The 16,706-nt window shown below is 40.5% G+C and overlaps 1 protein-coding gene across 1 annotated transcript; it reads right to left on the bottom strand.

Annotated features, from left to right (window-relative positions):
* Nucleotides 1-500: 500 nt before the first annotated feature.
* Nucleotides 501-16,208, bottom strand: LOC119745961 (DNA polymerase alpha subunit B-like). The gene is made up of 14 exons (XM_038222681.1): nucleotides 16,002-16,208; nucleotides 11,815-11,939; nucleotides 11,236-11,361; nucleotides 10,682-10,797; nucleotides 10,183-10,373; nucleotides 7,057-7,145; nucleotides 6,481-6,702; nucleotides 5,185-5,355; nucleotides 4,778-4,816; nucleotides 4,331-4,398; nucleotides 3,780-3,885; nucleotides 2,880-2,986; nucleotides 2,217-2,403; nucleotides 501-1,036 (listed from the first exon to the last, which is right to left on the bottom strand). Exons 1-14 carry the CDS (start codon nucleotides 16,093-16,095, stop codon nucleotides 887-889), a joined length of 1,791 nt encoding a protein of 596 aa, XP_038078609.1. The 5' UTR covers nucleotides 16,096-16,208; the 3' UTR covers nucleotides 501-886.
* Between the last annotated feature and the right edge of the window lie 498 nt (nucleotides 16,209-16,706).

Here is a 16,706-nt window from a genome sequence, read left to right as displayed (position 1 = left end):
TGATAGATTATCTGAACAATATCCAGCTCCATGCTTTCGCCACTGAATATAGGGCCCTTGTGATTGAAGTGATAGCGTGGCTGAATTGGTCAATACTACACTCAGAATCTGAAAGCATGTGACGGAAACCCAATATGTATTGTCCACAATAAACCAAAGGAAGTCAGGTTGGCGGTACTTGCCTTGCCTTCCATCACTGTGACCCGGGTTCGAATCCCGCCTGGGCCAATACGTGGATTGGGTTTTCAGTCCCTACCTGATTCTGTGGGTTTTCCCCAGAAGTGGGGTTTTCCTCCCACCTCAAAAACTATAATTTCTTCTCATTGTTATCTCTCCACAGGTTTCTTCAGGCTTGCGAGCTACAGTGCCTAGGGCGCTTTTGGGGAATCCTTGGTTTCATTACCAGAAATAAATAACAATAATAATAATAAAACAAAAATTGATATCTCGTGTGAGCAATGACTTGTGGGACAGAATTTTGGACAAACAAACCCATGCGATTCTGTAAGCTTGCCGTCTATTCGACTAGGTCTGCGTGACGTGTTTTATTTACTGACAATAAAATGCAGAGTTCATGACAGTTGCGCATACACAAGTGAAATATCAATTCGGCTTATAACAGAGAGGTGGCTTAAAACTATCGGATTTGTCTTTGATTCTCACTGGCTTGAACAGTATTCATCAAGATTGAGAACTATAACTATAGTGACATCTGACTCAACATTGGCACATTGGAAACTTCGTCTTTGGAAAGTTATAACCAAACTAAAAAGTGAATGAAGTATGCAGCTTGCAAGGTATCCTTTTGTTTGAATAGTAAATCACTTTTGTTTTACTAAAATTAAGACAGTTCTTAACTCAAATTCATCCCGCTAAAAACTGAAATCTAAATCCTGAGTATTTGCGCAGCAGAGCGTACAGTCACTCCTGCAGTCTTGGAGTCTTGTGATGGTGTGATGACAAGCTTTGCATAGGTGCCACCGACTTGACCTCGTGTCAGACGCCCTGGGTTGATACTCAGACATCCACAGGCCTCCTGGTATGGGAGACAAGGAACAAGACTTTAAAACGTGCTGGAAAAATAACCCTAACCCCAATCCAAGCACAAGTCTAAGAGAATCTAACCTTAAAGGAATTTTTCTTTTTGGATTTTGTGATGTAAAAAGAATAAAGTGACTGACTTTTGTAGCAGCTATTGCATGTACATGTATTCGGTTCTCTGTTGGCACAAACTAGCACATCAAAAATCTAACACAAGACAGAAGTAGAGTTTTCAAATAAACCACATAGGGAAACTGACTAGGTACATTATAATTATTTCAAAGGTCAAACAAAGTGACTGCAGCAAGGACTGAACCTGCAACCTCCATATTGCCATTCCAGTACTCTACCAACTGAACTATCCAGCTCTATGTCAAATAACGATGTTCAGCCATGCATATCATGGCATATCATTACATCGGTGAAGAGCAAAACCTAATATTGATTTACATCACCCCAACACAAATTCAATTCTATGAATGTTCTTACACTTCTAAAATTCACTTTTTAATATTGAAAGCCTCGGGATGCACACCAAGACTATTTTTGCAGAGGCGCAGGTGGGCTACCCTCGTCTTGCTTTCCTTAAAGGATCGACCTCCTTGATATCCAAAATTAATGTCCAAAATTGATATCCTCACGCCCACTTTATAACCCAGGAAAGCTCAAGTCCCCGGAACTCACAAATAACATGCTTTTAAATCTATTCTGAATATAGTGATGTCCTCTTGTCTAGAGTGCATCTACCCACCTTGATAAACCACCTGAGGTCTGAGGGACTAATGAAGACGTCTGGAGTGACATCCATCTGAGCATATTTCTCATAGTGTTCATAGTCTAGGAGTATGTGGTCTCACCTTGATAAACCACCTGAGGTCTGAGGGACTAATGAAGACGTCTGGAGTGACATCCATCTGAGCATATTTCTCATAGTGTTCATAGTCTAGGAGTATGTGGTCTCACCTTGATAAACCACCTGAGGTCTGAGGGACTAATGAAGACGTCTGGAGTGACATCCATCTGAGCATATTTCTCATAGTGTTCATAGTCTAGGAGTATGTGGTCTCACCTTGATAAACCACCTGAGGTCTGAGGGACTAATGAAGACGTCTGGAGTGACGTCCATCTGAGCATATTGCTCATAGTGTTCATAGTCTAGGAGTATGTGGACTCACCTTGATAAACCACCTGAGGTCTGAGGGACTAATGAAGACGTCTGGAGTCACATCCATCTGAGCATATTGCTCATAGTGTTCATAGTCAATCGGCATGCACTCAGGAGGAGGATAGAGGGGGTAGTAGTTCTGTTGAGTGAGGATGTGTTTGGTTAAACGTCGCAGACGATCTGATGAACCTGGTGGACTGAACAGACAGAGAAAAAAATGAATGAAAAATACTTGTTTACTGTTTTAGTCATGAATTTATTTTTGTCACAGTCTGCAAAAAGACATTGCAGCCAATTAGTTTAAATGTAACATTTTAAAGCCAATATTTTTACCCAGAGTTACATTTTCTTTCAATCTACCCAGAAACTAAATCTACTCTGACCAGCATAGGGTCAGAAAGAACGCATTAAATCAATTCAAGGTGCAAAATGGTTTAGTAAGGAGCACAATGCTTAGATCTTCATTTAAACTCAAACATGAAATTCATATATATTGAAACCTGATCAAAACATTAAGTTGTCAGAAACACATATTTTCAATTTAAAGTTGATTTTTACTGCAATTGTTGACAATATCTCTATACGAGATATGAGGAAATTCATCTGCACCAATCCAAACATAATTAACATAATAAAAACCAATATTGAATAACCAAAAATATCAAGAACTTACTGTGAGATTTCCTCGCTTCCAAGATGAAACAGGATATCACTTGAAGTCAGTCCAAACACGATGCCGTTGATGGTTAGCGTGCAAGGGTCAGACATGAAGTGTAATCTCTGGGGGATGAGAAAGAAAGTCAAATGTTACAAATCAGAAGATGAATAAACCTATCAATAAGATAAAGCTTACGGTTGCACCATGTCACAAATCTTTTTTGTGAGTTTGTAAGGTTCTGAAAAGAACCGAGGTAAACTCAACATTTCAGAGAGTATACTCTGCCCGTCATCAAGTAACTGTTGACGATACTTTCCAAATCGCTGAGTTTCCCTGGTTCTTTTCAGAACTTTTCAAACTCACAATTTGTCACATGGTGCAACCGTAAACATAATCTTATTGCTTTCTTCACCGTGCAAAGCTAAAAATCTGTCAAAGACAGCATTGTGAAGGAACACAGGAGACTGGTACTAAAAAGCTGGAAAAAACTCTAGAAGTTATCTACTGGCTGTTTGTCGCTACTTTGCAATTACAACAAAAACCAACACAAACAAACCACCAAAAAAATCAGTGTTGTAAAGTCCATCACAAGTCCTTCCAAGGGCAAAATGACAAAGGAATCTCTTAGAAGAATGTTCCTTTTTAATAGTCTGTGACATGTCTTAGGACTGGATGACTTGTGCTTGACTTGTGATGAACTGGACTACAACGTTGTAAAACAAGTGTTCATGAATACATCTGTTTTATAATTTCACTCCATATGACAATTTCTTGCAAATTTTCACATAAACTAATCAATTTTAAACAGAGACGCGTTTTCAATGGTTGCTGGCTGGACTGGACTGCAACTTGCTATTTCCATGGAATAGCTCGAATTCCGTGGAAGACTTGTCCACGCCAAGGGTCAACACTTACATCCTTATCAGGAAGATTGTCTGGTATCGGGAAGGGTGGTTGAGGATAGATGAAATCATGATGGACGTCACGTAGAGACGGAACAATCACCAGCTGGGTTCCGATCCTAGAAAATCGAATCAGGCATATCTTAGTCAATGTAAGCATTTTATGTTTATACAGAAACAGATTGATAATTTCAATGAAAGACGGTGAATTTGTACAAGGAAAATATTCCAATGTGTCATTTATTTAGCAATAAAATACAGTGATGTTGTGTTTCCTTGTATTGCATGTCTCTTTCTGCTTCCCATACAGAATATTGAAACCCATGCAATATGTGAGTAATGAGAATTGTTACATGCAGTTTGTTTTTCAAAATTGCAAGAAGACCATTCAACAGATTAGTGTATTGACACCTACACAGACAGCATGAAGCCACATCAGTTAGTTAACACACATACACTCAGTGCATCACAACCATTGGTCAGCCAGTCCAGCAGGGAATTAAGACAATACCCCCCTCTATGGGTGATGCATTGACTGGATAACATTGCAATCCCTTAACTTACTGTTTTGTGGCTTCCGCAAGTTTCCTCATTTGCATCTTGAAGAGATCTTCCGGATCTTGGGTGTAATCCTAATGTAAAGAAACAATGTCATCAGTGAATATTCACATCGATCATTATTCATGGCCAATTACATTTCCACCAAAACTGTTCTCTTTTCTTTCACTCCATAAAAATTACAGAGAGAGTATCTAAATGAAAATAGACATTTTAGTGGGACATCAAATGGGTGAAAAGGGTTCATATTTATATTAATATACATAATATGTTTAGGGACGTACCTTTATCAATATCAGCTCTAGTGACTTTTAGATTATTTTGGGGTTTGGTCTCATTTGGGCATTAAAATGAATCTGTACTGCTGGGGGGGGGGGGGTAAGTATACTGTAATTAGATATTCATCAGAGGTGCATGTACGCGAAACCAGTTTAACTAATATATAGGATTTACCTTTATTTCTGCATGGTTGGCGTCAACAAATGGCCCAAACTGTAGTTAGAAAAAAGAAATAGACAAAATGTTAACCTATTATCAGACTCCAGTTCCTTACTGTCATTCTGCCAGACTACATTGTATGAGCACCTCTAATATTCAAAGCAAAATAACACTTAAACACATCGATAATTTGCATATTTCAATGAGCTCATAAAAATTCAAGTGACAAGCAAAACGCAATATTAAAATTCGCTTAATACGATATAGTCATGTGGCATTTATCATTTTCGTCCAATTATGGTCAAGTCAGTTTTTAACCATTATGAAAGAGATGGAAACGTTTTTAAAACAAACTGTCTTGTATTAATAAATAGTTGTCATTTCAAATTTACAGGGCAATTGTAGAACTTCTCTGAACTTACCAGAATACAGACATCGGGCATGTCTTGTACCATGACTCGTATCAAGTCATCTAGAGGCTCATAGCTGAGTGTGTCTGATGTCGTGAATGGACCACCAGCGACCATGACATGTAACGGACCATGATCTGATAATGAGTTATCTTCAGACTGGCATAGTGGCAGGGGAACGCTCTGTAGAATGAATCGAACTGTCATATTAGATAATTTAAATTTGAAAGAAGAAATTACATGGAGTGAGGTTTGAACCTGCGACCTCCGGATTGCAAAAGATAATGCTGTATGGTTACTAACGAGAGCTCTGTGTGCAAGACACACTGCATGTGCACCATGGCGCAGCAAGACTGATTTGTATCTCTCATCTGGGACTGTGCATAAACTGTAGAGCTGTGGATGTTCAAATCATTCAGTAGATGTGTTCCGTTATTCCAACTTGGACTTGATCGTATATTCAAATATATACAAATTCGAATTGCACTGATCAAGTTAAACATGTGCAAGCCAAAACTGGCAATGGATCAGGATTTTTGTGCACCTTTTTGCACTTTTCGAAAATTAACGAAGAGCTTTTCAAACTAATATCAAGAACAGAAAGCAGAATGGCTGATGTTTCAACAGATTTTGTGAAGACATTTCAGCTAATATTTCTCATTGAAGCTCTCAATCATGCGCAATAATGGCTTTAAACAAAAGTGAGACATTTGACAAACTATAAAGACACATAACTTATACGTTCTCCATCATTTACTCGAGACAGCCCACATTTTTCGAATATTTGAAAAGGGAAAAAATACTATTCAGATATTTGGCGTGATTGAGTATTCGAATATTCGGTTTATTTGGCACAGCCCTAATAAACTCGAGTAATCTTCACGTGGGAACTGGAATCCAGTGGCAATGGTGTTCAAGTCAGTCAGATCAATGCCTCTGTCACTGCTGAAGTTGTGTGCAGATTCCATACTCAAAGGAAGTGGTTATCTCAATGAGTAGTTGGTTTGATAGAAAGATTCAGTATAAAAATGCTGCTGCTCTGTGAAGTTTTGTTTTCTTTGTGTGTTTTGGGGTGGTTTTTTTTTTTGGTTTTGGGGGATTTTTAACTTTGCAAGTGTAAAGTTTTATCTTTATTTCAATAAGGCGCAATTCCATGCAAAAAGCAAATCCCCCTAATCTTTGGTTCGGTATCCCTCAAAATGTCTTTATAGATCATTTAATTTTTTCATTAAACAAAATACATTAACAAAGTCCAAGGCCTGAATTATGAATGAATTCTCATACAAGCCAGATTCAGGGTTCACAAACCTCATAGATCTTGGAAGCTACCAACTTGACTCCTTTACTGTTGATGCCATCTGAAGCAATAATCTGACCAGGAAACAGGGAGAATTCTTTGATATCTGACAGACTTAGCATGACCTGCTTGCCAGACGACGTGTCCACGGATCCCTCCAAGAGAACAGACTGTGCATTGAGACGACCGGTGCTGGTATCGCAGCAAACACGACCTACAGCAGTCACTGGCTCCTAAAATGTACGAAATAAAAGTGACCTCTGAATTGGTTTAAATTTGTTGCTCTATCCGTACAAATTTTCAATTTGTATTATTATTTCACATTCATGTGAAAAAAAATAGTTCTTCATGAAGAACTATTTTTTTTTCTAATATGATGTCTGCAACAATATCAATAAAGGCTTTTATTTTTTTTTTTTTTGGCACATCTGAAACAAACAATCGATCAGACTCATGTTTTTGTTAGGGCGCAATTTCACAAGTTAAAAAAACATCTTATTCCACAACTAAATGTGCGCAGATTCATTGGTTCATCTACTTCAAAGTAACAAACTTTCTATTGCTGAAGATAGACCTCTATACTCTACCTGGATGGGGAGGGCCACATGAGAGAAGTTCTCTATTCCATGTTTGTCTTGAAATTGTTGGGCCATATTCTCTATCATATCATTCAGCACTGCAGGGGAAAGACAATTGGAAGGTATTTTTGTAAACAGTAATTCTTAAATACCTAGGACTGTGGACCTATTCCCATTGGTCACGTCGGGGGTTTTAAACACCGCTCTGTGTTTAATCAGAAACTGGGGTATGCAACAACGTCGTCGAACGGTTAACATATGGCTTCGCGACAATCGGACGTGTTCATTGGATGCTCGTGGGCGCATGAAAATTCAAATTCTCTGACACCAGTGAATATCTTTTCTCCAACCTTCTGGTCCACTTGCAAGAATCTGACTGCATCATCTTATCGTTCAGCAATATCTCATAATCAGGAGGCTATAAATTCAGGGTTTCTGATTTCTGGGCCGACCCAGGCCTAGATTTCACCAAAAATGGAGGATGAAATGGATTCTGAACCATCATGGGATCAATTATCACAATCTAATCCATCACCCCATGACAACCTACAATACAATGATCATGACCAACCTAGATCAACACTTGAAACATTAATTAGCCAAGCACAAGATGATTCTCCATTCCAAACTAAGAGCTGCAAACCACCTAAACATGTAACATACAGCGACGTCTATTCAGACAGTGACCCTCCACAAAACTCCCAACTAAAATGCCGATTCACCAGATTCACCCAGAGCCAGAACACCAAGAGACAACCTACAATAGTTATCATCAATTCCTCAGATGTCAAGCTTGCTAAAATTAACCCAATCAAAATCGCCAAAGCTCTAAATAACCTCGGTGGTAATCTTGTGAAAAGCGTCACTAAGAATAAACAAGAAGGTATTACTGTTAGATGTCATACTCCAGCCCAAGCAAAACAACTCAAAGCCATGTCTCAACTTGACCAATGGGCCATAACTACTGAATTTGCAAAATCGGAGACCCAGAGCAAGGGAGTCATTACTGGAATCCCCACTGACATTGAAGACAAAGAAATCCTAGAGACATACAAGAAACACGGAGTCCTGGATGTTAAGTGCCTGATGCGCAGAAAAGATGGTCAATTGGAAAAACATCTTCATGTCTGCTTAACCTTCAATACACCCACCCTGCCCGAAGCTTTCCAACTGGGATAAGAAATTTTCCGAGTCAAAGCCTTCATCCCACCCGCAATCCGCTGTTTTAATTGTCAACGATCTTGGGCATGTAGACAACCAGATGTGCCATGTGGAGGATCCCACTCATATGAACAATGTCGACAGAAAGATCAGGTAAATTGCTGCAGATGCAGGGAACAACACTCATCGGCATATGCAGCGTGCAACACTATCAAACAGGAAAGACGAATACAAAACATCAAAATATCTTCCTTACTTGACAGCTGCAATTGCCTCCTACTTGGAACTCCAGAGAAAGAAATCTCTAAACTGCAGAGGATCCAGAACTCTGCTGCTCGCTTGGTATCGAGAGCCAAGAAGAGTGAACATAATAACCCCTGTGCTGAAATCCCTGCACTGGTTGCCAGTACAGTCTCGTATCCATTATAAGGTCATTCTCATCATCTTCAAAGCTATCCATGGTCTATGTCCAGCCTACATCTCAGAACTACTTGTACCGTACAATCCATCAAGGCCCCTTAGATCATCTTCCCAGCATCTTCTCACCATGAATCCCGGAAAAATGAAGAGCTATGGTGAAAGAGCAATTGCATGTGGGGGCCTAGACTTTGGAATGCTCTCCCACTGTCACTGCGATCAATAAGTGACCTGGAGTTGTTTAAGACCAGCCTTAATAACACATTTATTTGAAAATTGTTTTCCTTAGTTATATATTTGTTTACGAATTGAAAAGCGCATTTTGAGCAACGGCGGTCCTGAAATGCGCTATATAAGAATGTGTTATTATTATTATCAGGGTGTCATACAACACATCGTACGCTGACGCAGCAAGAGCCATCATAAGCAGACTCATCATAAGCATCTCAATAAGCCCCGACACACCCACCCCACAACCAACACCTAAAACGCAAGTTATGCAACCAACAATAACCTCTGAGAACCAACCACGAAAGGATGGGACTACCCAAACTGAACAAATGACAGCCACACTAATGGAATCAACACATCAGTGCATCAAACTAAACATCCCTCTTTTATAATGGTCATCAAACATTTTTCCATCAAAGTGTGTGAATACCTGCTCGTTATCTTCAATTTGATCTGGCGTGCTTCCCAATGTCCCATGCAATGGAAAGAAACTATTCTCATTCCTATCCTCAAACCAGGGAAAGATCCGGCCAACCCTTAATCCTACCGACCTATAGCCCTCACCTCCACCTTATGTAAACTGATGGAACAAATAGTTACATGGTACATTGAAACAAATGATCTTTTCAGCCAACAACAGAGTGGATTTAGAAAAGGCCGCAGCACCAAAGACCACATTATCAATCTGGAGTCATCTATCAATAAAGCCCGGGCGAACAAAGAAAGCACCCTTGCGGTTTTCCTAGACGTTCAAAAGGCCTACGACATGCTATAGCACAAAGAGGTTATTATCAAACTCCAAGACGTGGGCATCTATGGTCGAGTTACTAGTTGAATAGACAACTTCTTTAGTGACAGGAAAATCCAAGGTTAAGACAATGACACCTTCTCCACAGAAAGAACTCAAGAAAATGGTGTTCCTCAAGGCAGCGTCATGAACCCTTTATTGTTTAACATAGCCGTCAACAATCTCTCACCAACTGCCGGATGTTCACGTCTCAATATGCATACAAGTGATTTGAAAAGTCTAATAGAAACATCTCGTTAATCGAGAAGAAAATCCAAAAAAGCCTCAACAGTATTTTATCTTGGTACAAAAAATGGGATTTCAACAAAATAATGGGAAACTGGTTACACAACCCCACACTCTGCGCCACATGCACGCATCGTACGCTTCTTTCCTGGGGGGGGGGAGGAAGGTTTTTAGTCTAGATATGGAACCAAATTAGGTTTTGAATAGATAAGGAAAGAAGTGGAAAATCTGCAGAAACAAAAAATAAATTTGAAAAAAATTAATATGTTATTGAATTGAAACGCCTGAATTACCACTGGCTTTGTCGGTGAATTTCTGGAACATGTTTTTATATTTCTTCTTGAGGGCGCCCTCCGTGTCGTAATGCTGGACCGAACACGTCTGTGCATTAGTGCCCTTCCAAGTTATGCTGTCAGTCGGACCGTAGCTTGCAACCACCTCACGTCTGTTGGTTCGGCTGCCATACTTGTGAGACGGGGTCGCACTGGGGATAAGAAATTGGGTGAGGGAAATTATCAAACAAAAATTCCACAAATATCGTAAATTTAATGCCTTCTTTGAAAAAAAACAATGGGTAGTAAATAAGGATAATAAAAATAGTGTTTAACAGTCAATTTTATAGTTGGACTCATAAACAACACCACCTATGCATAAAGTAACTGTTGTTTGTGCCAAATTATTGGAACATTGTTCATGGATCATGCAAATAGCCAGGGCCAATAATGGATTGCTACACTTTCAGTTGTTCCGCTTAGCACCTGTCTTGTTGGCTGTTACATTCTCTGTACTTACACAGCTGGAGGAGAGAAGCTAGCTGGTGAGAACGGCACGCTACCATGGCGATGTACCCCCTGCAGTCTCTTATTGGCTGGATTCTCGGGCGTAGTGTGAAGACGCTTGTGTTTACTCTGCAAAATGATTTTTAAAATATTCAGATGATTTCTCTCGATCATATCTGTAACATTGCAATTTATAATAAATCAAACTTCAACACAATTCTCCCAAACTCCTGTATCGTTTGAACTCCTGTTGTATTCACACACAAAAACGCAAACATCAAATAGTACTAACATGGAGATCATACTCAGTGCTTCTAAGAGCTTGCTAAAAACAACTTAAGCTAATACTTGGGTAGGACTCGAACCCACAACCTCCTGCTTACTATCGGATATATCACTGAACCACCAAGCAGTGCTACCCTGTTGAAGGGTTTATAATCCTACATTAAATTTACTTTTCTCCGAGGTGAAATTCCATCATACGAATACAATAGCTACTAATTTTCAAGACTCCCATCAGGGTGTTCGCCATTACTTTCCAGCAGGGGTGTAAGGAATTGCTCTTACCTTTCCAGCAGGGGTGTAAGCACTGAGTAGATCGTCAGTTTCTTCATTCACTCGGTCAGAAGTGAAGACAGCTGGACTTTTCATTGTTGGTGTCTTGGCAACTTTCTTCTTTTTCTTGCTTATCCTCTAAAAATTGAGTGTTAGACAAAGGAAAACCTTTGTTTTTATATCATTACAGAACAGTTTTTATATTAATTGAGAGTCAAGACAGACTCATCAAAAATTGTTATAATGATTAGATTTTTTTTAAATGACTGGAGGGGGACTTGAACATACGGGCACCGGAACAATGTGCTGTTGCTCTACCAACTAAGCTATCAAATCTAAATGTGTGGCTTTTGTCTCCCGTTTATTTAATGTTTTGCTCAAGATCGCTAGTCAGAAGCCATAAACTTGCACCCCTGTATTCAGGGATCACGCCCTTAGTCAGTTATTGCTCAAGCAACATTCCAATAAAGTCAAACTTTAATAAGACATTTCCGGAGAGCTCACAGGGATAAGGCACAACCTCTGTTCAAAATTGTCCCTGATAGAAGCTAAGGTAACTATGGTAACTTCAGTAACTATGTGCATACGTACATCTTGTTCCATTTCTTCCAAACTATCAGTCGTCATCTTTTGGTTGCTCCTACTGATTGAGTAAGCGACCCACTCAGACACGATACTGGAGCAGTCCATTCGATACACCATACAAAGCTCCTTCACTGAAAGCAAAAATGTGAAAAGAAAAGAAGGGGGTAGGCCTAAGTACTAGTAGTACAGTTACAATGAGAGTCAAGTAAAAGGAGATTGTGTAGTTACAGGCCCCTCTTTCATTTTGGTCCCTAGAGTGTTTTATGCAACCTTACGCAGTCTTCTTTTAATTCTAATAACCTTTTTTGGGGGGAGGGGGTTAATTTCAAGTAGTAGTACTTGAAGTACAATGTATATATTAATTTGTTTATTCATTTAATTTACCTAGTAATTGGTTGGGTTTTTTTTATTTTGATTTGTTTGTCTAATAATTATATAATTTACCAACCTTGTTCTTAACTTAATGTAACTTTATTTAACTTTTTTCCTTTTTTTTGTAAAGTTAAAACTTCTTTTTATATTTATTGCTTGTTGTTTTCACGTATGCCAGTCAGTTTGGAGAACCCCTAGACAGAAACAATGTTTCTTTTGGGCAATCCTTCGGGAGCTGAATGGTATTTTGTTTTTGTTTGTTTGTTTATGTATCTAAAGCTTTTGGGGTTTTTTGTGTTGTAACTTTAGTCATTTGTTTACATGTATTTGTTGATTTATTCCCGAGAAATAAAATAGTAAATAGTAAATAGTAAATTTTGAACAATAGGCATGGGCCTAGACCCAGTAGAAGTCATTTGATCAAGACCTCTGTGTGTGAATGGTATAGCATCTGAATCACCTGGCTATGGATGGAATTACATGTAGCACATGTGTCTATGTGAAGTAGCTGCAAGCTGGTATCATTCATTTTGACACAGCCCATGATCTTGAGTACCACTGAAGCCCCAGTAGTTCGTCCTTGACATGTGGAGAAGCAAGTAAGTAGGCGGCCTACTGTAGGCCTACTGTAAGCCTAGTGGGCCCTAGGCGCCTTGTAAGGTATTTTTGTCAGGTCCTTGCTGTGAATTTGGCCACTTTTTTGAGCTGGGTGGTTTTCGTGAAAATACCGATTTACAGTTATTGATTTGCCGATGCTGGGGGGGCTAGTACTACCGGTAGTAGGCCTACTGGTACTACATGTAGTATGACCGACCAAAGACAGAATTTGAAAAAAGAGCTCTAGCGCCCCAGTTACTGGGACTAGCCTCAGCAGCTAGGCCTATTTTTTTGTTAGCCCCACTACTAGTGTGGCAACGGTATTGCTGTATAGTTACAAAGATAACTAGACCTCTGAAGGTGCCGAATTTAACGTTTTGTTGATATTAAGTAGTTGTAGACGGCATTGTGTGAGCATAAAGTGACAAAATAATTGCGACTTCGAATGGATTTTCGGCTCCCTTAGCAATGGACTCTCTGTCCAAATACCACATGCATGACTTGTGGATTTGTGACGGTTAATACGGAGGTATTACCGTCACATTTATGGGACTACGGCTCCACGCAGCCATACGATGGCACGGATGTAGAGTTGAGTGGCCCTGTATTCTATACATGTAGTCCCATAAATGTGACTGAAATACTGGACTACCTCCGTATATCAGTCACAGAGCCACGTACGTCCTGTGGGCGGAGCGTCCCATTGCTAGGGGAGCCGAAAATTAATTAAAGATCGAAATTATTTTGTCAGCAGAAAATAACTCAGCTAGGTATAGTATGCCTGCTAAATAGCACAAAATCATTAAATTCGGGGCGATCGTGTAGTGTAGGGCCCGGTTCCTATAAGGGAACAAAATCCACTTTAAAATGATTGGACCTGTTGTGCCCATTCTTGAAAATCACGCATTCTCGAGAATGGGTATGCACATTCTTGAGAATGTGCAACTGGATCCTTGCTCAATCTTGGCCAAAAAATAACTCTTCCAGATTGAGCGCACATTCTTGAGAATGCGCGACAAGATAACGGTCTTGTCGATGCCGAGCACCGGCTGCGCTTGGCAAGTCGTGGCTGTGTGACTGATATGTGTTCAGTCACATTTAGGACTATCATGACTATGTATTTTATAGGGCCTAGGCCTAGCTAGGGCATGAACTTGATGAAGGGCATGTAGGGCCTAGTTGTGCCCAAAATGCCAAGGATGTGCATGTCGTTTGGGAGAAAAAAATAGTGGCCTGTACGCACAACTGCACAACTTGAGTCACCTCGACTTCTCCTTGGACTAGCCCCATAAATGTGGCCAATTTACTGGACTGCCTCCGTAAACATAGGCCACACGTCCACATGTACAAAAACGTGTCGCACTTTGCCAGATTTTGATTTTCACATTTAGCCTAGGCTTAGTTTGTAGGGTTTTTTTGCTTTAGAAGCATACTTACCCTCTTTATAGGCTAATCAGAAAGTGCTGCCTTTTTCAGATGTCTAATTTTTGTGAAATTTCATGTTCAAATTTTGATACGCAAATGTGTGCAAATGAATCTGGAAATTTCACGAAAAATAGACATCTGAAAAAGGCAGGGCACAATTGCAGAATACCCCGCCACTCGATCTATCCACCTCGTAGCCGGTTACAAGGTCACGGTTGGTTGACCTCAATAAACGTTCTCAGTGCTACTTGTATGTACTATGCGTCATGCTCCATTGCACTCCCACTTCGTGACCGCGTAGCCGCCTACAGGGTTGTTGGTTTGGACTTAGAATTTTTTCAGCAACTCCCATTCCTTTTGTGTTGCTTCGTTCTCAAGCATATTCAAGAGGACTCCCACTCTGTATCCGCGTAGCCGCCAACAGGGTGGTTGGTTTGGACTTAGAATTTTTTTTCAGCAACTCCCATTCCTTTTGTGTTGCTTCGTTCTCAAAATCAAATAATGGACCCCCACTCAGTATCCGCGTAGCTGGCGTGGACTTGAATTGTTTCTTTTCCAGTGATTCCAACCTCGTAGCCAGAGAATTTAGGGGTGTATTTCAGAGTGGCGGGGTATTCTGCAATTACTTTCTGATTACTCTGATTAGCCTACAAAGAGGGTAAGTATGCTTCTAAAGCAAAAAACCTTACAAACTAGGGGGGCCTAAGCCTAGCCCCACTAGTGTGGCCGCGGTATGCTGCGCTGAACCTCTGGCCACACACCGTGGTACCACACACTACTGAGGGTGTTTTCATAAAAATTACGGTCCGTTTCTTACATATGGTTGTATTCTATGATGTCCCATCTATCACTTCTGGGATGCTTAGGAGTAATGATGTTCAATTTTCCGAGATATTCTTGAATCTTTCTGGAGCCCATATGCACTCGTGAAACGTCCGGTGATGGCAGCCATTTTGAATGTGACGAGAGATGACCTCAAGCTGTGACGTCGCGTTTATGCAAATTGCTTGTCGAGCGAGGGCGCGAGTTGCAAATGCGACGGCTGTTTCCTGTACCATGCATTTATCGTCTGGGGGCCACGTGCACTGATCTCTATTCAGGATCCACGGCACAGGAAACAGCCGTCGCATTTGCAACTCGCGCCCTCGCTCGACAAGCAATTTGCATAAACGCGACGTCACAGCTTGAGGTCATCTCTCGTCACATTCAAAATGGCTGCCATCACCAGACGTTTCACGAGTGCATATGGGCTCCAGAAAGATTCAAGAATATCTCGGAAAATTGAACATCATTACACCTAACTTAGCATCTCAGAAGTGAGACATCATAGAATACAACCATCTGTAAGAAACTGACCGTAATTTTTTTGAAAACTTCGTCCTCAGTAGTGCGCAGTACCACGGTGTGTGGCCAGAGGTTCAGCGCAGCATACCGTGGGCACAGTGGGACTAGCCTAACTAGCCCTAAGCCTAAATGTGAAAATCAAAATTTGACAAAGTGCGACACGTTTTTGTACATGTGGACGTGTGGCCTATGACTATGTTTACGGAGGTAGTCCAGTAAATTGGCCACATTTATGGGGCTATCCTTGGACAAGCAATGTGCTTCTTAGGAGTCTACAAATATAAGCAGGCGTAACCTGTGCTGTGTGCACAATCTCAATGGCCGAAACCAGCTGACAAAAACAATGTGCAAAAAGTGTCCTCCTTACTCCTAGTCCTAGAACTATGAGGCTCCACGTAGTGGAGCCTCATACTATAGTTCTAGGAGTATGTCCTCCTTACTGTTTTAATACTCACATTTATCAACAACATCAGGATCGGTTAGTTCGATGTCAAAGTCTTCAAACTCCTGCACGAGTTCATCTTCGGTAACCATTGATGTGGCCATCATTTTGTCTTATTAAATTCGTGAAATTTGTCAATAGAAAAATGTCTCTGCCATTGACAAGAATCCGAGAAAGTCAGAAATCGCGCCAGCGCCAAACTAGATAAATCCAAACTCAAGAGGGCGTGTTCCAAGAGCGGGCAGAACAACGGATTTTTTTTTTTTTCGCAGTCGGCCGCTTGCAGCCTCTAGCCGACAGCTGCAGATATATATACGGCGGACTGAGTTCGATAAAAGCTGCCTACAAAAAGGTTGAGAATAGGGATTGCACAACAGCCCCACCCAATTATTGACAACTATAGAAAAACAAATGGGCCGTTAATCATGAATACGACAAACCTGTTTTCCATTTATTAGATACGATACGTTCTCTAAACTTTGTAGCTGGCAATCTGTTGGTACTGGCCAAGGGCGGATCCAGAACACAATTTTTTGGGGGGGGCCCAAAAAAATTTTGGTCCCCCAAAAAAGTGGGTAAAAAAAATTACGGCATGGGGTTCGGGGCCCGCTTAAGGGCCCCGAAATTTTTTTGGATTCTAGATGCTCTGTGGTGCGATTTGAGGCAATTTCTGACCACTTTAACCAATGTTTTTTTGAGGAAAAGATGGTGGTGTACT

This window comes from Patiria miniata, unplaced genomic scaffold (genome assembly GCF_015706575.1).
Source record: "Patiria miniata isolate m_02_andy unplaced genomic scaffold, ASM1570657v1 HiC_scaffold_7, whole genome shotgun sequence".
Lineage (NCBI taxonomy): Eukaryota > Metazoa > Echinodermata > Asteroidea > Valvatida > Asterinidae > Patiria > Patiria miniata.
The sequence above is the reverse complement of the archived record's forward strand: the minus strand, read 5'-3'. Positions and strand labels throughout refer to the sequence as shown.